This window comes from Buteo buteo, chromosome 16 (assembly GCF_964188355.1).
Source record: "Buteo buteo chromosome 16, bButBut1.hap1.1, whole genome shotgun sequence".
In the NCBI taxonomy this organism is placed as follows: domain Eukaryota; kingdom Metazoa; phylum Chordata; class Aves; order Accipitriformes; family Accipitridae; genus Buteo; species Buteo buteo.
This window is the reverse complement of record NC_134186.1, coordinates 10,170,322-10,195,600: the sequence shown is the minus strand read 5'-3', so window position 1 is coordinate 10,195,600 and position 25,279 is coordinate 10,170,322. Positions and strand designations below refer to the sequence as shown.

Below are 25,279 nucleotides of genomic sequence, written 5' to 3'. Positions count from 1 at the left end.
CTCAGCACATCGATGATGTAAAAGCCTCCAGGGAGGGAGGGAGAATGGGCAGGAAGCTCCTACAATGAATTATTGTGGATGTGGAAATTCTCTCCCATCAGAGGTGGAGCCATTTTAGGTGCTCCCTTCTGAAAGGGCTCATGCATGCAGGACTTTCTTTTTCTGGACTGGTGGCCTAAGTTCCTGTGGTCTGAGGGAGAGTGCAGAAACCTCTTAAAGTAGTCAATCCTCAAAGTGACAACCTACAGCTCCTGTTTAACAGGAATATAAAAGAGAATATAAGAGCACAGACAAGATGTGGGAAACAGAGAGCTAATCACAGTGGCCTCTTTAAACTTTGTTGCCTGTGATGAGCTGTCTTTTATAGGGAGGGTACATTTCTGTATAATGCTTTAATTTTCAGAAGAAATTATTCCATTTTGCAACCCTCTGTGCCACTTACATTAGTTTCTGTGATAGCTGAAAGTATTTTCAAACTTGCCTGTGTGGGTAAGCTGTTACAAATAAGGGAGCATAAGTATTTAAAATGTAGTAGGTTCTATGTGCTAATCCTCATCCAGATGTTTGGTTTTTTCTTTCACAACAGCCAGTTTTTCTGTGCCATTTCTCATGTTTTTAGTATATTTCAAACATAATACTAAATAATGGAAAAAGAATTTTTTAATTCTCAGCACTGTTAAAAAAAAAAGATTACTTTATATCCCATGTGTTTTTTAAAAATGTTTATTTTTTATGGTAAGAGTACTGTTCTAAGTCACACTGAAAGGAATCACCTTTTGCAGCAGAAAACTGTCCTACATAGGTGACTTCTGATAAAACAGGCGAGTAAAAACACATATGCACATGTGAATGCCCACACAAGTATACATGCATGCACTTTTTCTGCTAGCAACCCATGCCTCAAACAGTAGTGTCTCCAACACTGTATTAAATTAATGAATTTGTTAAAGCTGAAAGCAGGTCGCTGAGAAGCCTGGACAGATACTGTTTCTTCCCTGTGGAAATTCTTCGTCCTTCCTAGTAGTAAAGAATGCATTGATCAGCAGGATCGCAAATAACCCAGGCTATAGCCCCATAGATCACTCCAGCAGATGCTCAGCTGTCAGCTGGAATAAGCAGACAGGAGACTGGGTCTCTTGTTGGGCTGGGGTCCTCAGACAGTGACCTCACTTCTCTGTTCCTGTTTCTTATCCACCTAATGTTCATTTAGAGTGATTCTATTAGGAGCACTCAGGCATTCAGTGCTTCTGGGTAACTGATTTGGGAACACAACCATGTAGCTTCCTATCTTTTTAAAAAAAAAAAAAATCAACTCTGTGTGCTTATACTGCAGTTTTGTGAGTAACAGGGAAGTGGAGGGGCTACATATTAGCTCTGTAAGGTTAAAGGAGAATTCCTGAGGATTTGGGGTGTTGGTATTCTTCAGCGACATATGTTAAGGAATGCGGGTGGGATGTCTAGGTATGCTGTAAATGCGACCTTCTCAAATCTGCCTTCTCATTCCTCTTCACCTGAGCTCCCAAATTATTTTTAGAAGTCTTTTAAAGGTCTCCATATCACTGTGACTGGGAGAAACCTAGTTCTCATGAAGTAGTAAATCAGCTTTTGAGCACTGAACTGAAAATCCTGCATTTATCTTCATATTAATTTGTAGTGAAATCTTGTTTACTCAAACAGAATTGGTTTGTGAGTAGTTTTGTGAGTTTGCCCTAGCTAGGAGTAGTTACAATTTCTTTTATGCTGTCTAATACTCTTTTCTGTGTCTTTCTCCAGCTGTCCATCCATGCTCCCGTGACAATGGTGGGTGTTCACACATATGCATTGCCAAAGGGGATGGGACTCCAAGATGTTCGTGCCCCGAGCACCTTGTGCTTCTACAGAATCTCTTAACATGTGGAGGTGTGTGATGTTTAACAGTACTGCTAAGCAGTTTACATCAGAAAAGATGGGGGTTGAGGTTGCATTCTAATCCAAAATGTGGATTTACACACAGTGTTTTCCTACACATGGTGTGTTGCATCATGTGTTAAATTGACCTTTGATTCTTCTACCAGCTGTTTGCTGCTTCAGTTTTGGGACGTATGTGACTTTCATTTTGAGCAGAATATTCTTGTTTGACCTTAAAATACTTGTATCTTCTACTGAGATTTTTATAAATGTATGATGTGACAGGTTTGTGCTTTAAACAGATGCTTATAAGATGATGTTGCATCAATATGTGGTGACCTAGCAGCAGAAATTGTGCATATGATTCCCACAGTGTGATACCGCAGTCTTTTAAATGAAATTGGCCTCATAACATTAAACACTGTACTGTCTAGTTATGAAATGTAGGCCAAAAGCTCCATTGCAATCCTTTTTAATTAAGGTAGCTCTCCTCTTTCCACATGGTAGACTTTTTCTTTAGAATTCTCTTTCACAATCCCAGGATTTTTGAAAATTGTTACATTAAACTTGCAGAGGGGATTAAAAACAAAACAAAAAAACATTGTTTCTTTTTGGGAGGCATCATATCTTAAATCGTTTGGCTCTGTTGGTCCTCTTGACTTCTTTTTATGTACTCATTTTGCTGTGGATTTCATTTTCTGGCTGAACTCTGACCTCCCATGGGACAGTCATTTCCATGATAAACTGTTTTCTTTCCCATGACCACAACATGCTATGTGGTTTTAGAATAGCGGTGGTTACATCTGCAGGGGGGGGAAGGAAATCAATCTACTTATATTTCTTGCTGTACTGTTGTTGCACAACATGGCCAACAAGAGATTATTACGTTCCACTCCTTTGTTATCTTCAGCTATAAATCTAAAAATTAAGAGGCTTCCATTTCTGTGTCTCTTTTTATTATTCTAATCCTTCACAGAGCCTGCAACAGCATTTTAACCTATCTTGTCTACCATAGTAGCAGCCAATAGCCAGTATTTCAAAATAGATTAATAGGTATTTTGGCTGGAGAACATTTGTCCATGTACCCTTATGAATGCTCTTGACAAGCTTTTAAATGCAAGCTTGTGCCTGCCAAGTGCAACCATAATGCAACATTAAATGTGGCTCTAAATGCAGAAGTAGTAATCTGTCTGCTGAATTATCTAAACAGCACACTAACATCAAAATTTAATTCAAGAATTATCTTAATGTGTCTAGCTGGCATCTTTATCTTACCTACAGCTGTCAGGTCACTGGCTACATTTTTAATTCTCATATTGCTACACCAAATAATCATAAGTCAGAAACTTAAAAATTATAAAAACTTGAAAAATTGGATTCATTTAGATTTTTATTTACATTTTGCTTTCCAAGCTCCTGACTATACTTGAGTCTTGTTCTTGAACATTTCTCCCTAATGAAGGAAGGACAGCAGCACTTTAAAAATGGTTTGCATGTAATTGCATAGCTCTAGGATCTGTAACACCTCCCTCAGGAGAAAAATACTCATACAAAAGTCTTGTTATTGGTTACAACTGAGAAGCTTTCCTTATACTGTGTTCTTTGCGAAGTCCATTCCTGAGCCTGAATGTTAATAAAAGCTCATTGGATTTCCAGAGGGGTGTTACCATCCAGCATCAGAGCACACCTCCAGCTTGCTCAATATTGTTGTCATAGACAGGGTATGATGTGGTATTCTGTTAATCCAAGTAGTAAAGCATCTCAGAGCATTAGCTGGCAACAGCAGCTGTGGGGATTAGTGACTGTCTGTGTTAACTGATTTAACTACATCACAGGGATTTGACCCAGCAACTTTTGAAATCAGTGGAAATGTATGTTTGCTGCAGCAGTGTTTTGAGATGGCCCCCTCATTTTGAACATAACTAACTGCTACTGATAACACCTGAAGGGACTTATACATTGACTGTTTGTTTCATTGGTACTAATGGTGAAAAAGTGTGTGCTAATTTGCTGTATTTAGCAATTAGGAGCATTTTTTTCAATAGATTCTTGATCTGGATTGTCTTTGTCTTTTGACATTCTGAAGAAAGCAACTGTGAATGCCTTATTACAGCATAATTGTTGCATCTCTACATGAGGTTCTAGCTGCTGCTTAATGCTATCAGTGTGTGACTGCAACTTGAGCAATAGTGTGGATGTGGAATGGATTGATGCCAGGATCTTGGGGTCTGTGAAAAGTCAAATTTGAAGGAATTCCCAGCATTCTTAGGTCCAACAAATATAAAAATGGCTGTGCAGAAGGTCCAGTGTTATGTCTCTGACTGTAGTGAAAGAATATAAAATCAGGGCAGGCCTACAGTGCTCCTCAGACTGCTCTCTGAACCTCCACTAACCTGCAGCCCAGAGACTTTCCAGCAAGAGGACTTAGCTTAATGTTGAACAGGCCTTTACAGATACTTTTTCTCCATTCATATTTTTCAATTCATATCTGACTCAGAAATTTGTTTGTGGAGAAACCACTAGAAAAATAGAGAAACAGATATTGTAGAAGCCAATGTTACATGTTTTAGGTGTACTCATTGCCAATGAACCCAATGCGCCAGTTGTTTTAATGAAGAATTGTTCCAGGCTAATATAATTGCAGGGATTAGAATTGTGTAGAATGTGGTTTGCAATCAGAAATTGAGTATTCATTTGAATTTATGTGTATGACAGTGTCTTCCGAAAGGTGGCTGTTAGAGCTAAAGTATTTGTAGTTCCTGTCCTTAGTTCAGTGCTTGCCTGCTAGAGTATGCTTCTTCAATTAGCATGCATCCAGGTTTTGTTTTGAAGTTGGCAAAATTTCATTCCCTATGCAAAATCATGTTTTCCTCTTTGCTGGAATCTTAATATTGTCACAGAAGAACTACAGTCCAGACGTGTGTTTTTCTTGAAAAAGTCTGTCACATTTTTACTCTGTTGTAAGAGCTAAAATTGAACATACAAATGTGATTTGTTTTCTCTTTCTCCAGAACCTCCAACTTGTTCCCCAGACCAGTTTACCTGTGCAACTGGAGAGATTGACTGTATCCCAATGGCATGGCGGTGTGATGGATTTCCAGAGTGTGATGACCAGAGTGATGAAGATAGTTGTCCCATATGCTCTGCAACCCAGTTCCAGTGTGAGAAAGGACAGTGTATCGATGCACACTTGCGGTGTAATGGAGAAATTGACTGCCAAGATAAATCTGATGAAGTGGACTGTGATAGTAAGATTAGTTTTCCTGAACTCATGGTTCTAACATAAGCATCCATTTTTGATTTTAACTGTTCTAGATATATATATATGATTTTTAATTTCAAATGGGGAAAAACAGCCTTAACCATAAGCCTAACTAATCTATCCACTGATGCTATTTTTCTTTCCCTCTTTCTTGCTCAAATTAAACTTCTCTGTAGCTACATAAATTGTTAACCATGTAACTATAGATGTGGGGGAGGTTGGGGAGAGTATCTTTATTCCATATTCAGAATGAAAACAGGAATGAAACTGGCAGAACTTACCACATGCTTTTTTTTCCTGCATAATTACCATTTTGGCTTGCACTGTTTCCACGGTGTTCACTTCACCTTCAGACAGTGCTCACTGCAAGGTGACACAGGGAGGAAGAGATGGATTACTCCTGTGCCTGAATTGGCTGTTCTGAGAGTTCACTCTTAGCAAGCTGATGCTTATAATCCTGGATGTAACTTTCTGTGAAAAATCTGTGGAATGATGTCCAAGGAACTCTTGCTGCTGCAGCTGCTTTGTATGCAGTCAGCCGTAGGATCTGGGTCCAAGAGAGAAGCATGGATGGGCGCATTTGCATCATCCTTTGGGTGATGGGAAAACTTGCATAGTCTGTGTCTAGTGTCAAGGCATAGCTGAAACAAGACACTTTACTATGATCTGGCACCATGGCTTCTTATTGCTGTACAAAATTTCAGGAGCTTATTCAGTAGGGTGGCTCTTGTCTGTGAAGCCTCAGGACCCTTGGCTCTACCCACTTAGTGGCTAACCATTGCCACTGGACCAGCAGGGTAGATTTTTGTGGACATTTCAATGAGCAATTTTGTGGATTTGCAATGTCTTCTGTAACTCTGAGCCTGGACACCAGAACACCAGTACCTTCTCTGCAAACAAGAAGAGCATCAGCCATGTCTAACTTCCTGTCTTTCTTGTGGGAAGTGGTACTTACTACCTGTACTGCTTCCTTAAAAGGCTCTGCTTTGCCCACCGCGCAGCCCATATGCAGTGTAATGGTGCCGTTACCATTGCACAGAGTCAAAGTGGAACGTGCATTTGGTCATCTCCATGTGAAATGGTGGGCACTGCTAAGCAAACAGTCACAATGTTCCTGGCCTCGTACTAACTGTAGGCACCTGTGCTGCCCTGCACAGCCCCTTTGAGGGCACAGATGTGCCTTCCCATCTGGTCTAGAATAGTTGAAGACACATTTCTTCAGCAGTTGAATGCTCAGTGGTTGTATGCCTAGTCCTCTGCAAGAACTTGGGCCATCCAAGACTAGACTTTTGTCCAGGATGCTGTCTGACACTTCCCTAGAAGGGCTACGAACATACTCAGTGTCCAGGCTTAGACTGAGGGAGATGTGGCAAACGTGGCCTCTATTGCTCAGGAATCTTTACAGGCCAAGGCCTGAGTGGGTTCCTAAGAAAAATAAAACCAATAGGCCTTTCTCATCCCTTAGCATGTGTCAGCCTATAACCCACTGTGTTTTGGGAAGAAAAGGTGGCATATAGTACATTCTTGTTCTTTATATGAGGTTTATTAAGGTGGTGAGGCTAACTGGGCTTAACAGAACTTTCCTACTATACCTCATGCATCAGAGGAATTGCCTTCTGGTCAGAGCAGTGGTAATCACTGCCTTTCCACAGGTCTGAGTTCAATGCCTTGATTCTATCAGAAGCTGTTTCTCCTGTCTCCTGGTTTTCCAAGGCATGTTTTTGGAGAGTTGAATCTGAAGCATTGGCACAGGGCTTGCAGACTATGACTGGAAGTGGCCAAAGAAATGTCCCTGGATATGTTCGTGGTTCTTGTCCCACATCTTCAATCAAGACTGTGCCTTTCATCTTCTTGAATTTATTGTGGCATTGCTAGCTGGTCCTCTCATACCCAGTGGAAGCCACAAGGTTAACAGTCTTGATATTGCAACTGGATTACCATGCCACTGAAGAAACTTCATCTCCTGTACAATACAGGTTCAGTTCTCCAAGTTGTCTGTTGCTGCATCAAGAAGAAACAAGGAGTCCAGCAAGGCAGGACAGCAACAGAAGATACGACATGTAAGAAGGGAAAGGATATTAAGACAGAAGTCTTGATGGAAGACAAAGGAGCAGCAGTTGCAAGAATAACTAGAGGGCTGGTAGTCATTGGCAAATAGGAGGGTGCACACAGAACTTGGCCCTTCTCATAGTGCAAGAACCTAAGTGGTATGGTGGGAGCTCTAGATGCTGTCTGTGTTTTGTATGCACTGTAGGACCTTGTGGAACTGTATCCAACTTACTGGGGGCATAACAGTCCAAATCAGGAGCTGCTGCATTTGGAGCTTCTACCTAAGTTTTTTCTCCGTAGAAATAATAATTTATTATATAATTTAGTTCTCTTACACAAGAACTGCTCTGCAAACTGGACCATGGCAAAGTAAGTATGGCTATTCAGAAGGTCCACTTCACAACACCACCAGTGCTGTAATCCAAAACATGAATGTGGGTCTTCTCCTCCAGAAGAAAAGAATCTTTCTTCTTTTTGCATTGAATAACCTACACTGTGAACCTTCCAGGACTGATGGTTACTAGTCCTCCTAAGACAGTTTCTTTACTGATAATTTAATATGCTTTGACTTGACAGAGATTCCAAAGTTAATTAACAAGTTGTTTTTGCTGAAACAGAGGCTTCTGAATATAGATAAGAAATTTAGCAGTTATTTGCAAAGTTATATTATACAGGGCTACATAAGATAGTATGGGCTATATAAGGTTTTATAATATGCCGAGTTACTACATTTTGTTAACATGTCAGGTGATCAGCTACACTTTGTTAGTTATTGTAAAAGATTCTTGCTGATTTGATCCTTGGTTTGCCCCAACAGGACTGATTTGACAAAGGATGGGGAGTTACTGGGATCAGAATTTTATTTTAGGCCTACTGGGTAGGATGTATAACAAGAAGGAAGAATCAGAGAAATGCAGACTTGCATTTTACCCACAGCAGCAAAGCAGGTGTTCTGGTGCCTGCCTGGTCATAATATAAAATGCACAGTGGCTTCATGTCTCACTTCTTTTGGTTTTCTTAAGATGCTCAAACGCTCCCATGCAAATAGTACTTAATCTTTTCTTTCTTTCTGTGCAGCAATTTGTCTACCCAATCAGTTCCGATGTGCAAGTGGCCAGTGCATCCTCCTGAAGCAACAGTGTGACTCCTTTCCAGATTGCATTGACGGTTCTGATGAGCTTATGTGTGGTGAGACGTCTTTCCTTGAGATTCAAGTGCTGTGTTTAGGAGTAATGTCCTACATCCCTATGCAGATCCCCAGTCTTTGCATAGTAATATTCTTTCAGGGAAGCCCAGTGAATCTTGGCCAAATACTCTCACAGTTGTATTTGGCTGCTAAATATAGTCATGCTTTTCCATTGGTCTGTGTGGCAAAAGAGTGTGAGCTTGCAGCATGTTGTAGCAAGTCTGTAATGCTATTATTCCAGGACATGCAGGAGCAGCAGTAGTGAAGATGAACTGAAAAGCCAATGTTAACTTCAAGCTAGTTCTAAAATGCTGTTTGGGATACAACACTGCCTTGTTTAGATGGGCGTTCAGACCTATACCCAGGGGGACCTGATTCTACTACGCTCAGAACCTTGGAACTTGCAGAGCTGCTGCTAAGCTTGGGGTGGCTTTTAAAAATGCACAGCCCTATCCACTGCAATTACAGGGTCAAGCTGGGGGCTAATTATGTGGAGGAACTAAAATGCAATGAGCAAGTTCCACAAAAGACCACAAGCTGGTCTCTTAAAGTGCAGGTAGGAAAAGAATATAAGGAGAGACCTTGATTTTTCTGGGCGAAATGTTACTTTGAATTCTCATGGCAGTAGGTATATGCAAGTTACAGGCATACTGATGACAGTTGCTGTATTTAGTCCTTACTGGGTTCTGTTATTTTGCAGTCCAAAGTGGACAGTAACTTACTTGTGCTCTGCTTGCAATTTCCCTCTTTTTGCACCATTGGGGTGACTAGTGCATGAAGTTTTCAGGCAATGGGGCAGATAAAGGGAGCATTTAGTAGCTCACGAGTGGTTTAGCAAAATAGTTGAAACATAGCATTTTAGAACAAAAGCAAATAGATGTGCTGATCTGTCGGTAATTCATTCTGAACAAATACCTTGTGTTGGGTTTGTGTAGAGAAATGCTGCACTTTGCTTAGTAATTGTACCTATAGGACCTTGGCTAATTGCAAGGTGTTTAATATCTTAGAGTCTTGTCAGGTTTTAAAGCACCAGTTGTCAGAAGCTGTGCCACTGATGGGGTGAGAGGAGGGGTCACCAGGTCTGGTCAGGGTAACCTTGTTTCTTCCTTCCATCCTCACGGTGGAAGCAAGTGTATTTCATGAGCAAGAATGGTGAAAGGAGCCCAAGTAGTGAATAGAAGAAAAGGCTAAAAGAATGGCGACAACAACTGTTTAGCTGTCCTGGTGGAAATTTCAGACTGAACATGCTTGTCCTGCTTCTCCCACATCTTCCATTTATCTCCCAGCTCTCGCCTAGTTCCCCCAATTCCGTGGATAATGTAAAGCCACTTCTTCCTTTTTTTTTTAGTTTATTTTCTTTGTGCACTTGGCAAACTTTTGTGCTGCCAAGTTAATGCAGCCGTTTCCTGTTTGCACTTTGGCTCCAGTCCTGCAATTAGGTCTTCACTGATTTCAGTGTGTCTTTATGTAGATATAAGACATCTCCTCCAGAGTCTCTTTGTGGAACAGAGTATTCTGTGGTTTCTTGCTTGACTGAGGGAAAGAACTGAAGTAGGGAATAAAAATGATTGCTACTTTCTAGATAAGGATCTTGCATTCAAAAGAAGCTAGGTTTAACCAAAATGAGAATTGTGTGTTTTAATTTAGCTAATTTGGGAACATGTTTTAATTTTGGCTTTGCTTTTTTCTGGTATCATATCTGAACTAATCTGACTATTTGAAAGTTAGAGCCTTAGCTGACATAAAAGTTGTCATGCACTAATAAGTGTGAAAAGTAGATAAAGACTTTAAGACTGAAATGGACTCCTGATGCTAAGATGTTAAGAGTTTATTTCTAGATCTTTGTATTTCGTTTATCTTCCCTCTCAAATTTTTGTTGGTTTTCATTCCCTTCCACTGAAGGGAATGAAACCAGAACCACTGGAGAAAAATTTCATGAAGTGAAGGCCATTTCACTTCTTACAACTTCATTAAAGGGGGAAAGGGCTATATAGTTTGATCTGAACATGTAAAACTGATAGGCTTTGGCCAAGATTATTTTGGGGTTTTTTCAGTTTATGAATATATGTATTTGTGTATGTAAAAAAAAATCATAAATGTTGTGTGAATCATGGAAAAATAATTTTCACTGAAGAATGTCATATATGCGAAAAACATAGAGGTGTCAGGTTTATTTGGCAAAAATTTTGAATGTGTTACCCATAATCGGGGAGATGTGATACGTAGCTCATCCCAAATACAGCAACACTTTTTATTATTTAACATTGGGCTATACAGGGGAAGAAGAAATAAGAAGTAGAAAGTATTTGGGATATTCTGGACTGTGTTTTCTTTCTAATTTGTTAGGGGTTTTTTTTTAGAAAGCAAGTCATATTTTAGGAAGAAAGAGTATTCTGTTTTAGGGCCTATATTAGCTAGGAAGACATCCACTGCTTAATACATATGGTAGCTTCCCTACTGGTAAAACATTTTAATTTTTTAATGTTATTGCTAGCCCAAATGACTTTTGAGGGAGCAGATGCTTCTCTGATTAAAGACTTCATGTTTTCAAGTGTCCTATATCCTTAACCCGTAGACTTTGTGGGGTCAAGAAAAGGAAACTTTCTAGGCTGTTGTTATATCAAGATGATAAGTAATCCTGTTACGAGATGGATTGCTGGACAGAAAGGAGAGTACCATGCTAATACTGCTTTATGTACACGGAGGGGAAGAGGAGGCATGAAGTCTTGTGCATTGAATCAGAATATATGGAGTTATAGATGCCCGAGTTTGATGCAGATACTTTCAGAGACACTGTGTGAATGATTTGCTACATGAGCTCCAGAACAGCAACATATATATTGCTCCATGTTTAATGACCTCTATTATTTTCTCCTCTCTTTCCAGAAAAAACAAAGCCAGCCTCAGATGAGTCACAGCCACACAGTAGTGCCATCGGTCCTGTCATTGGTATAATACTGTCACTTTTTGTCATGGGAGGAATGTACTTTGTTTGCCAACGAGTCGTGTGTCAGCGCTATGCCGGGCCCAATAGTCCTTTTCCACATGAGTATGTCAGTGGCACGCCTCACGTCCCTCTTAATTTTATTGCTCCAGGAAGTTCTCAACATGGCACTTTTACTGGTAAGGATGGTAAGAACCTGCATCTAATCAGTACCATTACATTGTCTGGATTTGGAGTTTTACAGGTAATTAAGAGTGCTAGATGCAGAGTTTTCAAAAATCAGAAATTAGATGTTGTTGAGCTGCTCAGTGGTTTTGGTATAAATCTTGTCATTTGGATCAGATATGCAAAAACTGTTAGATGCATTTCATCAGGCATCTTGCCAGATTTTCAAATGCAATTTTCATGCTAGGCTGCATCTGCACAGGTATCTATCTTTTTGATACAAGATCTACAGTATTTTGCCAGTGAAAATATCCTCTTTTTTTCTGGTGTATGTAATAAAGCCTGGGTTTTGCATAGTACTTGCAAAACACTATAAAGGCCTGCAAAACACTATAAAGAGTAGTGAACCACATGCAATATTGGAAACTAAGAATGCACATGCCATTCAGTGTTCTAGTAAGAGCTCTGTTGAGTTGTTCTTTGTGTCTTGTACTCAGCTGTCCTTGTGTCTGTCCTGTCCATCAAAGGTCTTTACACAGTTTTGTCCTGTCTGCTCCGGATGGATAAGCTATTCCACAGTGGAAAGAAGCAGAGGAGAGAAGTGAAGCAGCTTAGTTTACTATAATACAAAAAAGCAGGGGATAGACATCCCTTCCCCAAAGTTACAACAGTAAATGTGGAAGAACACAAGCAGTCTGGGTGTGGGTTTGTAGTCTGGCTGCTTGTTGCCTGAAGTGTAATGAAAACATCCCCTTTGGTTTAGCCCATCTCTGAGACAGCTTTCCTGTCTGCTTTTGGACAAAGTATTTATTCTCTCTGTGTCTTAGTCCTTCATCTGTAAAACAGCGAAGTTTCTCTACCTCGCAAAGAACTCAAAGCATCCATTTGGAGAAGTGCATACAGCTACAATGCTGAGATCGAAGGAGGACTTGAAGTATACATAAAAGCTCAGGATATTCAGCTAATAGATAAGAACCCAGAAACCTCATATAGACGTCAAAGTAAACACTTAAATGATGTACCTCAAATTATTTTACAAATGTAAAATAGACCTGTCGTAGAGGAAATAGCAAATTCTTAACTACAAAGCCCTGAGAAGAAAGAATATCTCTTCATGTTGTTCAGGAAGCTGCAAAGTAAATGTGTGCCTGTAAACCTGCCAGACAGGGTCAGAATACAAGAAATCCATACTTCAGCGTGCTTGGAGTCTGTTTTTCATGTTAGCTGAAAATCAGATAGATGATAAACTTAAAGACAAATGAAAAGATGTGGCACTTCTTCGTATTAAACAAGTTTTTGAGATGTGCTAATTGTTGTTGTCTTCTAGCCATGGCTTTGAAGGTATCCAGATACAACTCAGGTTTAGCCTTTCTTGCACTTTAATGACTGTGGTCAGCTGTTCCTGCTTAAATTACATTTTTACAGTTATCAAGAGGTTTTTGTGGTAGGAGATAAAATTTGAGGATGAAATCATTGCAGGTGAAATCTTTGCAGTGGTGTTTTAAATTGGACTTCACACTAAAGCTTTTTTAATTAAAGCAAGTATCAGTGGTTTTCATCTGTACCTCTGTAGGTGCTAAACTAAGCTGTCATTCCAATTCTCATTCATATTTGTTGGCTTTTTCTAATCCATACTGCTGTGACAAGTTACAACAGCTGAAAATATTACTATTGATGTCAATTCTAAAGAAAAGACATAGGTTCTTAATATCATGGCATTTCCAAAAGAGATAAATAGTCATGAATGATGATCACAACTAGAGTCAATCTGCTTGTAATAAATATTTCCTGCATCTGAAAAACCTCTGAAAACTTCCCAAACTAAACTCTTCCATTAGCACTGAATAGCCTGACAGGAAGAAACTAAAAATGTATTGTCTGATTTAAGTGCATATTGGAGTAAAACAGATTGGAGAATGTTGTCCTCCCTTTTCCTGTCACCCAGGTTTCCTTCCTTTTGCCTCTGCTGATTTTTATTTTAGGCAGTGATTTTTCAATAAAAATAATTAATTTTTGCTGTCGTTCATATACTTGCAATTGAATTTCTGTGGATGGAAATGAAAAGATTGGAGGTCTCTAGCTTGTTTTTCTTTGGCAATAATATATAATGCTTTTTTTGCAAATGCCTGAGTTTGCTTAATTGGAAAATTTCTCAGTTAATGATTTGGGTGAAAAGTTTGGATCAAATGTTCTGGAGATTCCTTTCTCAGCAGAGTGTGAGAGGAGGTTGTAAGGAATTCAGTGCTGCAGTGAGACAATAGGTGGTCTGGGGATGAGATGTTTTCTTTACAAAATATGTTGTTCCTTGTAATCCTGAAGTTTTTACATAAAACACTGTTCCCAAAGGACAACCAGTAGTGTTGCATGGGTTTGCCAAGCTGTGGATTTGTTTTCTGTTTTGCATTGGTAGATAAAATTGTGGTTTACCTGACCTTGTTTTCCTCTCTGTCTCACTGCAGGCATCTCTTGTGGAAAGTCCATGATTAGCTCCATGAGTCTCATGGGAGGAAGCAGTGGTGCCCCCTTATATGACAGAAACCATGTTACTGGAGCCTCTTCAAGTAGCTCATCCAGCACTAAAGCCACTTTCTACCCACAGGTATGTCTTAAAAATATACCTGTGAGTTAGGTATCTTTTATTTCTGAAGAAAAGGAAGATGAAAATTTGTGCTGCTAAATAGAGTGTTAATAACAGTTGTTCTTGGGTGTTACTGCTTATGATAAACAGGCCCAGTCTGACACCCACTGAACTTCACAAAAGGGCTTTGTTGCAGTCCATCAGGGTTACACAATGCCATATGGTGTCTAAAATGGTTTGTTATTAGTGATACTCAGCTGAGTTGTTCCTGGGCACTTCTGTTCTTCTGTCTTGACTCCCTTGGAGATGCCACCTCCTTTGTTCTTTGTGAACTCTGATGTCAATGGCCCAATGACATTTTGCACTGTGTCATGCTGCAGGCACACATGGAATAAAAAGACAAGACGCGACAGGACTGGAATGCAGACACATAAGAAATAAGCTTTGCTTGCTGTTTAGATAAAGTGTCAATTGTTGATTCAGAAAACCAAGTGCATGCACTGGGAGAAAACACTGGTACCAGCAGAAGTTGCTATGCTTGGGTTTTTTAGCTGTAATTTAGCTCCATTTCTGGCTTTTAACTGTTGGAAGTGACAGGATTTTAGATGCCATATCAGAGTTTTATTAATTCAAAGATGTATAGTATGAATGGAAATGATTCTCTAAGAACAGGTAGGAGAGACATACAAAGGTTACTGTTTACCAGCATTTGTCATATGACAGTTTTTTTCCTTAGTGCTTCTCAGCAATACATACATTCACTCTTCTTCACACAAGCTTGCAGAGTCAATCTGCTAGCTATTGAGGTGATTCTTCAGCAGTATTTAATCAGGAGCCCACATACTGGGTGGCTGTATGTGCACTTGTGTTTACAGGTAAATTGTTATGTTGTGTATGGGCATTTTGATCGATTGTGTTTTGACCAGTGGCAAATGTGGTCTTTCTCCCCTTTAATAAGGACAAAGACGGAAAAGAGAGGCTTGTGAGTTTATCTATTGATAAGGTAAAATTGTTCATTTCGCATTACCTTCTCAATGAAGCCATCAAGAAGCTAGACACAGCTAGCAGATGTTTGGAACTCAGCAGCCCTCCTAATTTACCTTGTCTCATGCTTTACCAGTGTCTCTGTAACATGCTGAACAATTTCATGCTAGTACCTGATTGATGTGTCAGTGCCACACTAAAAAGGATGAACAGAAAAAAATTAGCTGAATTTATATTTAAAAATGTGTCTAAAAAAAGGAAAGAAGCCCAAGAGCTGATCTGCCTGTGCCATTCTGTGGGATCTGTGTCGGCCAAAAGATCAACTCTTCCGTTGGACTTCTGGCCTAAGCTAATCTGACTGTTACTGAAAATTCTTTAACTTTCCACTCTGGACTATGTCAGCCAGGGCCTGCAGGGATGATATCCTTCAGGAAAGGCAGGCAGGATTCTTAGAAGGAAGCTGTTGCAAGGGCTTTGTTACATTAAAGTTAGTGCTTAATCCAAATATTTTGGTCAGTTCTACCTGGTAGCTAATTACCCAGCTTCAGGTTAATAACAAAAAGGAGAGATCTGAGCATCTAGTTGTCTTGGCTTTTTTGTTTTGTTTTGTTTTAACACATCTTGGTGGTACTGAGAGATGGTGTAGTGAATAGAGACTAGGAAAGAATTTATGTCATTGGAGTTATGCCAGTTTATATACCTGAGAACCTGGCCACGGGCATCCTGGCTGACACTCATACTTAATCTCAACACAAAGTGATGTTGATGCAGCTCAGGGTGCTAGTAGGAGAGAATCCAGAAGTAGCATGCCGTGCTCCTCCAAGGAAGAGGATTTCTGGAAGATACTCTTGGGGCAATTACTCATCACTCCCCACAGCTGGCAATGGGTGATATTCAAGGTTGTCTCCCCTCACATGAATCTGGATGCAGGGCTTGTCAGTATTTGTAATGATGAGCTCGACTCAATGGCCAGGAATCATTTTGCTAGATGCTGCACAGTGAAGACCAAAACAATGATCTCCACTGCAGTGATTTTACAGTATTATTTTAAGAGAAGAGCAGAGGCAGAGGAGGAAGGATGCTATCATGGTCACTGTGGCAGGCCATGGTGTGGCAGAATGCCCAGGACAGGCTATGTACAAGATGCTCACATCAGTAGCAAGGCCCTACCATCAACAGCAATGCTGTAATTTTCCACATTGGAAGGGATGAAGTGCTCTCCTTGTTTTTAGGCCAAAGTCCTGCTGGCCATGTCAGGGGTTCTGCTTCCTGCTGGGGGAAGAATCCTAAAGGATTCTGACTCATAATAAACTGTTTTCCTAGTGTGGGGGTTACCAGCAACCGTGTATATGCACACACAGGCTAGGGCAGACTATAACTATTTTTAGCTCTTAGGCTCTTTGCATTGTGACCTGTGCCAGAATGTTATGTTTACAGAATGGCAGCAAAAAGGAAGTATTTATGGAAGGATGGAGTTGTGTTAGTTATAGTAAAGGAACTTGGCCTCCTGACCCTACTATTGACTGGGAGTATGTTTAGGGGCTGGGAGTGGAACAGACTTTATTTCCCATTAGCATCTGCTGAGGGTGATATCAGTCCTTATATCCAAGGAAGTGCACTGAGATTCAGCAAAACTGGGTCTAATTTCCAGCTTTACCCCAGCTTTCCACCATAGTAACGGATGTGGCAAGGAAGGAAATTCCCTGTACTGTGAGAACTTTGAAGGCCTCCAGTGTACCTAAGCCCAGAGTGAAGTCTCATAATGAACTTCTGTGATCTTTAAAAATGCATTAACCCACCCAAGCAGCAAGAGGAGGAATCTAAAATAAGGATGAGTGACAGGGTAAAGTCATAAATAATATTTTCAAAAGAAGTAGAGTTGTATAATTAACCTAAACGTTCGCACTGCTTTTTCCTATTCTTCCTAGATCTTGAACCCACCTCCTTCCCCAGCTACTGATCGCTCCCTGTATAATGCAGAGATGTTTTATTCCTCAAACATTCCTTCAACCACGAGATCTTACAGGTACAGCTCAGATAAAAAGGTTTGATAAATCTGCTATTGATCTGTCCTCCAGTTTTGGATCTTAAGCAAAATGTTCTTGTTCAGACTTTACCTTGTTTAAAAAAACCTTTACCTCTCTTAATAAATGACCATTCAAATGGAGATTATGCCAGTTTTGATGTTAAACATTGGCTTTGTGTTCTTATTTTGACACAATAGTGTTCAGCACCTTTCAATATACAGTGTTGCTGAGTAATAATGCAATATGTGTAAGTTACATTGCTATGTAACAGTTGCTTAGCATCCTGTATAGAAAAGTTTGGTGTTTTCTGTTCAGTTCCTCAAGCTTATCTTAAAACTCTTTGATGAGTCAACCTGTTTGTTAGTGACTGGGCTAAATGGTCATGGTGGTCTCCTCTGGCTTGTCAGGGGCTGGAAGAATGCACTGCTGGCTGAAGGTAGTTGTTGCATTCAAATTTAACACAGTTCAGGTACTTCTTGTTGGGTTCCAATGAAAACCTGAATTAAGTCTTACATAGTATTAATGAGCAGGCATTTTGACTGAGGACACAGAGCTGTTAATTTTCAGTCTCTTTCTTTCTTTTTTTTCCCCACATTGCAACTAATGCATGTCCTTTTTTTTTTCCTGCAGGCCATACCTTATACGAGGGATAGCTCCACCCACAACTCCATGCAGCACAGATGTTTGTGACAGTGACTATACTACTAGTCGATGGAAGGCCAACAAATACTATATAGATTTAAATTCAGACTCAGACCCTTATCCCCCTCCACCCACACCTCGCAGTCAGTACATGTCGGCAGAAGAAAGTTGCCCTCCGTCTCCTGCCACAGAACGAAGCTATTTTCACCTCTATCCCCCTCCACCCTCTCCTTGTACAGACTCCTCATGACCTCAACAGAAGGAACTTTTCCTGTAAATATTTTAAAATATGAACAGATTTAAAATATATATTTTATGATTTAAAAATAAATCGGGGTGGGAATTTAAAAAAAGAAATGTGAATAAAAATGGGTGGGAGGGATGGGGCTGTGAAAAATTGTACAGAGGAAGAATATTTATAAAATTGATTTTTTAACTTAATTTCCATTCTTTTGTGCCATATTTGCCTTTTTTAAGTCATGAAAATGACTCGATCTCCAAAGGATTTGGGGAGGGAATGTTGAGCCTTTTTGCAATTTTTAGTCACCTTTTTACATGCAAACTGTATGTAATTCTTTTTATTAATGTGAGACAAGAAAGCAAAGTGGCTTGTGGGAGCACGAATCTAAAGAAAGTTGTAAGTTTATTCACAGAGAAGAAAAACACGTTTAAATAAAATTGTCAGTATCTCATCCCTTTACCACCACTAGAGAAAACATGCAAAGATCACAACCCTCAGATGCTCCTGTGTGCAAGTGAGCTGAATGCTTCCCAGCAGAACTTGTATGCTGAGACCTGGATTTCAAACCTCCCTCTCTATTTGCTTAACATCAAACTGGAAGAACACTTCTTTTGGCCAAACCTTCAGCTTAAGTAGGCCCACAGGCATCATGCCCTACCTCATGTCAGTGCCACTCTGCACATGGCTAATTCTGGAACTGATTCAAGCTAAAAAAGATAACCAGCCCTAAAGAACTTGGTTTAGCTCCAATCAGTTTCCCCCTTGGCTGGGTGAATGGTAGCAGAAGTAGTTGTTTTGACCTGTGGGTGAGAGCAAGGGGCAAGTTTAAAGTGGTATTTAAGCTAAGAAAAATGCCTGACAAAATGCAGATTTGGTCAGACTTACCATCTTAATGTGATGAAACCAAGCTCCTTCATCCTTCCTTGTGAGGCTTTGATGACTGTCTGGCAAGAGGCTGTAACAGTCAGCTGCTTCTCAAAATACAGTGCTAGTTCTCTTTTTCCCAAAAGTCCAGTAATTCACTGTGCCAGGCCTCTGAGATGTTCACCTCTGTTGACTTGATCAGAGAATTGCTTCATCTCTAATGTTCCTTTTCCAAAGTGGAATGATATGGTCACTTGTATTCATTTAAATGAGGAAAGTTGTTTGGATTTTAATTGGTGTTTGTAGAAAATGGTATTTGCATAGCTCAAAACAAAAACATCTGCCATTCAAACAGTTTAGTCATATCTCATACAAATTTGCCACAAAATAAGTTCAGGTTTAGAAATAGAAAAAGCAGAGGGGAGGAAGGAGAGGAGACAAATACTTTCTAATTGTGTTGAAAAAAAAAGATAAACTCTCATACAAACTGCTGTAACTAAGGACATCATGATCAGCAAAGTGCTCATGTTCCCAACTCCTACCACCCCCCCCTCCTTTGGGAAGGGGGGGGGTGTTAGGATCAGTCCCTTTCAAAATACAGAACATAATTTTTTGCTTTCATTGCTCTCTTGCTGTAACAAAAGGGATTGGGCATTGTATGGCACTTTATAAATTCAGCTCTGGTGATGACAATGTGAATGCCTAGTTGGGACATCTGAGGGAAGTTCTGAATATGCAGACTCGCACCTGTTTCTGCAGCTGCTGAATAACAGATGTGTTGGGCCTTTGACGGCCTTAATATTGTTGGAAACAATGAAAACTCTTTTCTTGTTTGAACTTAAATTGTACTTGGTGTGGGGTCTTTTTAACAAGTTATTTGAGAGCACATCAGAGGAACCCTACAACTCCGGGACAGAGGTCTTTATTGTGGTGGTAGAGGGGCTGGGACCATGGTGTTCTGATCCAGTTTGTGTTTTCAGATTTATTAGTCCAGATATGTTCTTCCTATCTACTTTATTCAAAGATAGGATTTGTGCTGTCACTGGTGTGTTACTAAAACTCTTAAAGTAATTTTTACAACCTTCATGTCTAAATTTTCACTTGAGAGACTGAGCACAAAGAAGATGCCCACCATTTTTCATGGAGAAAAATACAAAACTGGAGAATAGAGCATTGGGATTTTAAGAATGGTTTTTTTCCCCATCCCCTATCAACATTAGTAATTCTGTAGTATGCCAAAAGGGGCAAGGTCAGAGTGTGTTACTCTTAGAGTGACTTGGCAGATCTCTGAACAAGTGTTAATGATTTGGTAAAACAAAGCAATTCTCATGTGATCATGTTTCAGTGAACTAAATTAGGAATATAGATCCACAGGATATTTTATGTACCACATTGATCATGTAAAGGAGTACTTCTTCTGTATTACAGCAGTTAGTAGTCCAGTTTTATATCATACGTAATTTTGTGCAAGATAACTATTCACCATTTATAATGAATTCATTAGTTTAGTTGTTTTGTGTTACAGTTCTAGCTGAGACATACTACATCAATTTTCCTGTCTTCCTATGATGACACTGGATGCAAAATTACATTGATTTTTTTTTTTTCATTAAATCCCTGATCTTTTTAAAGTGCCACAACTGTAACAATCCTAACAACTTCATCTGAAGACTTGTATTCTATTACGAAGTTTGGAATCGAGTCCAAGAAAATTGGCATTCTTGCGAGAGATAAACTGTCTTAAGAGTCAAATTCTTTTGGAGCTTAGGTATTCAGAAGTAAGGAAGCACTTGCTGATGGGGTGAATTAAGCATGTACATTTTTGTTTCAGTTGGACATTCATAGCCTCTTGCTGCTGATGTTTGCTGAAAAATTGCCTCCTCTGAGCCATGTGAATTTTGGTGATCAGAATCTAAGACACACACTGCTCCATAATACTGACTTTAAAAGCCTCTTCTAAAAAGAATTTGTGTAGAAATTTAGCATATTATCATTTAAATATTAAATATTATTTTTGATTGCTGTAGACTATATATTTTAAAAGGATTAGTGTACTCCTGATGCTAGAAAAGACCAGAAAGAAAATTTGAGTGACAAGAACTACTTCTCTCCACAAATATCTTCAGTGTGCTTTTAGTGGTTTCCATCCTGTGAACTTTCAGGCTAAAATGTAGAAAATAGGTGCTATTTTCTTCTAGATCAGGATGAGAGAAAGAGTTGCAGGGAATTAGTGAATGCATATGGCAAGTTGTGGCAGTTTGGGGCTGAATAGGAAATAAGCGGGGGAAGGTTGTATTTTGGTGAGGTTTAGGCACAGTTTTAATAGTGCAAAAGTTTTCTATGAGAAAACTGACTGAAATATTGTGAGAGTTCTCCCCTGAGAACCGGAAGGGGTTGCGTGATTGGACTACCTGTGTGAGCTTGTACTTACTTGAATCAGTGTTTTCAACCACTATTTCCCAAGCCTGTTATGACTGCATATTAGCACTTGAAACAGCTCAGGGTGTAATATAGAACTGTGTCTGGAGAGCAGCTAGTAACAGGCAAATTATATGGTTGATTCTATGTTACATTTAAAGGACAGATGTCCTAGCAGAAAGCAGCTTACCTGCCTTCCAGTGCAGTCATGAAAGCAGCTACTCAGGCCGTCTTCTCTTTTGTAGAATTTGTCTTATCTGCAGGACAGATGTAGCAGCAGTGTGAAGCTATAAGGTAAATGGACAAGTACATGGCAAGTACATAATCTTTGACAGTGAAGTATTCTTTAATTTCAAGCAAAAGTTTTGTGTAAATTACAGCTTGACTTTACTTCAGCTAGACTGGTCAACAGTCACTGCACCCTGAAATTTGCAATGGAGCTAATTTGTTCATTATTGCTGGATGATTTTAAGGAAACTTCGTTAGCGCTATCCCAACAGTCTTGCTGGTTCAGTTTTCTTCTGTCTGGACAGATCACTAAAGAGCATTTAGGCCAAGATTAAGCTAAATCTGCATGTATGACAAATAATGTTTTCTTTAGGATAGTGTCATAGTACAAAACGTCCTATGTCTAAAAATGAGACTGTGCCATTATCAGCATGTTCTAAAGAGGAAGGCACAAATGAGTGGAAACGAGTTTCTTCTTTTGGAATAATGGGTTTGATTTTCAGTAATAAACCTTAATGTCTCTGGTTTGCAAAGGGTGCAAGCACTTCCCTAAAAGCTCTGATTCTTTTCAAAGTAACAACAAAATGGCCTTTTTCTTCAACACGTGTTCTGCATACCTAGGATAGGCCTTCTGGAAAGCTCCAGGCCCTTTTATCCTAGATCTGTTTTCCATCTGATACCTAGGAGGTCATATGCTAGATCTAGGACAATGTTCTCCCCATTTTTATGCCAATTAGTGCCTCTTGGATGCTGGGGCTTTTGAAATTCTGAAGCTCTGTGCACAGCAGTGAAAAAGGATTTGGAAGCAGGAGCATGCAGTAAGGGCTGGTCACACTGGGCTGATGTGCCAGTCAGAAGGATGTTCCTCCACTGCCTGCAGGGTCAGATCCCTTTGCTAGGGAGGGCTCCTGTGCTACCCTTCATCAGAGCCTCTGGAGCATGTTGTACTACTTCATGAGTGTGATCAGTCAAACTTCAGAAAAGTTGTGTGTCCTGTTTGCTTCAAGCATTTTCAGAAGCAGATCTTCCTGATGTCAGTCATTTTGTTGGGGTATATGTTGAGTCAGTCCAAATGAGTAGCTGTGCTTATAATTATACTACAAGTGATATCCATTAATGTCAGGAAATGAAAACAGAAGGCAAGCATGTCCCCAATAATTAGTAACACACAAGAGTGCCTGGCATGAAGCCCTGAATTGCAAGAAACATATTTTCTGTTACAGTGCTGAAGGACATTTTTTAAATGTCCATGTTTGGACAGAGCCTTAGACAAGCCACAGTCAAAGATGATAGTTGTTTACAGATCAGTTATTCAGTTGTTTCTGTGTTTTTATTATGTCTCCATTATGAATGATGAGTACAGTCCTCACCGTAAATTTGGCTTGTCTGCAGAAGATCCAGTAAAGTCTGAATCCTAAATTCTGAGAGGTGTCTGCTGGTTCTGCTGCTCTTCCCTTAGGTACCGCAACACTTTCTGTGCATCACTAAATGTAAAAACCCCTTTCTTCAGCTATTATTCTAAGTTTAGCTAAACAGCTTATGGTATTTACTACATGTTAAAAGACATATTAATATACATAGATATTTTCAATCGTGTCATGTCTTCTAGCTCTCCTTCCTGAGAACACTTACTCTAGTTTTTGTAAAGGGTATTTTTCTTTAATTTGTTTATTTTGAGGTTGGCCAACTATGTTGTGGGCCTTTTCACATAAGATCGTAGTCCCTGGAGGGAAAAAAGGAAAAATTGATTTTAAATCAATGTTAAGCCTGCTGATATGAATGATGAAACCCAGTCTGATACAAATGGCTTCTGCATTCCACAACAAAATCCTTCAAAATGCTATGTCCTGAAATACTAACAGTGCTCCCAGCCACACATGACATCAAGCTGCCACATCCTGGCTGTTCCCAGCGTGAGCCACGACCCTTGTTGCAGCCCACCTCTGGAGTCAGGCTGGGTTCTCTCCAGCCAACGCAGAATCCTGGTGGATAGAAGACCACAATGGCAATTCCTAAATGGGTCACTTTATATTGACAAAATATATGCTGAGAATGTGCTTAGAAGGACTTATCAGAAGAGAAAAGCAAGTTTGACAGCTACAGTAAGTGACAGACTAATTCCCTGGCATTCACATCTTTGAAAAGCAAGTAGTCCCGCTGACACACCTTTTTCTAAATAAGAATGACGCTACTCCTGTGTCAGCATTCCCAGGGTAGCTGTGTTTGACTGACAAGGGAAGCAATATTCCAGTTTGATTTGTATAGAGATCCCGCAGTGTGTAAATAAGTATGAAAGTATTTTGGTTGCAACTACAAACACAATAGTTGTAAATGGAATTCATCAGCCTATAGAGATAAAACAAAAGCTGTTGAAAATGGGAGGACTGCTTTGCTGTTATACATGAAATTTGGAGGGCATCATAAACAAAGCTCTTAACCCAGACCGCTTTCTTACTTACCTAATTTTATTGCAATTGCTGCTATTGTAAATGTACATGAATATTAAAAGAGTACCAAGAATTTTTATGATAAAACCCACACACAGTCTTTTTTATATTTATATTAAAATGTATATTCTGCAAACAGCCTAATAATTACAGCTTTATATGTGTATCAGTTTGTAGCATTTGTTATTACAAAAGACAACCAAACCAATACTTCAGTGCCTTGCATATTTTAAACAGTTCAGCATATTAACTGAGGAAAAAAGTAAAGCCTTAAATCACAAGTGCCCCCAGAATCATACGTAGATTGTACTCCACTGGTTTAACAAAGCTTTGTATCATTGTTAGGGTTCTCGTCAGTTAAAAGACATACATCCACAAGTTGTGGAACTAACTGAAACTGACAGCTTCTGAATTTTTTTGAGTGTGCATGTCTTGAATTTGTAACATATTGGAATTTCTCTCATGCATTATTTCAAGTGAACTTTGATTTATATATTCATATCTATTTCAACAGACATCTTAATACCTGTTGAAAATACCTAACATTAAAAAAAAAAAAATGCCAGTAACTGACACTTAATGTATTTGGGGATTAAATTTACTCTATTTTCAGATTGTCACTACCATACTTTTCATTAGAGCCATAAAATCTTTGTTGTGTTACAGAAAGTCTTTACCAATTATTTTTCCAAGTATGGCCTTCTAGCATACAAATGAACTTGGTAATACTATCTTAAGAAAAACTTCTTTGAGGCTTTCATCACTTCAGACCATTATACATTAACAATTTTCTGGTCATGAAACTGCAATGTTTCTTTACGTTAACAAAACCAAAGTCTTGTTTGAAGTAACTGGTATTTTGTATAAATATCTGTACAGATAACAGACTCTGCATTTGTACTATAAATTCTGAGGATTTTGTTTTATAATAAATACTTTTAAAAGATTTGATTAGCAGCCCTTTTTATGAGCGAAGTTGTTTTGTCACCTACAGTAGAGGCAACCAGCCAGTATCACAATTGGTTTAGCTACTATTTAAGATAAAGATAGTGTAGCTGTCTCCTTGTTTTTAATTTTATAATGTACAATAACAGCAAGAGCAAGGAGGTGAAGAAGTTGATTGGAAAACTGATCACCTTTAGAATAACAATTGTTAGCTAGCTATAGAACTTACCACAAATTTGTCAGCATCATGACCTTATAAAAAATGTTACACTCCATAGGAATAATCTGTGTTTTGACCAGATCAGATCTGTATTTCTTTATTTATTTGTATGGTATCTTTTAAATTGATGCTATAGGATGTCAAAGTAATTAACTAATGACTTTTTTTTTTTTAAATGGTGAACATACTTTT

At 39.2% G+C, this 25,279-nt stretch overlaps 1 protein-coding gene across 2 annotated transcripts in view; it reads left to right on the top strand.

Moving 5' to 3' along the window:
• LRP5 (LDL receptor related protein 5) overlaps nt 1-24,945 on the top strand; it is a 180,235-nt gene extending 155,290 nt beyond the window's left edge. The window contains exons 17-23 of one of the 2 annotated variants that reach the window (XM_075047792.1): nt 1,774-1,899; nt 4,899-5,135; nt 8,276-8,386; nt 11,271-11,516; nt 13,953-14,092; nt 16,984-17,081; nt 17,713-24,945. In XM_075047792.1, coding sequence (XP_074903893.1) covers nt 1,774-1,899; nt 4,899-5,135; nt 8,276-8,386; nt 11,271-11,516; nt 13,953-14,092; nt 16,984-17,081; nt 17,713-17,974 — 1,220 coding nt within the window. In that variant the 3' untranslated portion in view covers nt 17,975-24,945. The remainder of the gene's footprint in view (nt 1-1,773; nt 1,900-4,898; nt 5,136-8,275; nt 8,387-11,270; nt 11,517-13,952; nt 14,093-16,983; nt 17,082-17,712) is intronic. The other variant, XM_075047793.1, reaches the window with a different exon arrangement.
• The last annotated feature ends 334 nt before the right edge of the window (nt 24,946-25,279 follow it).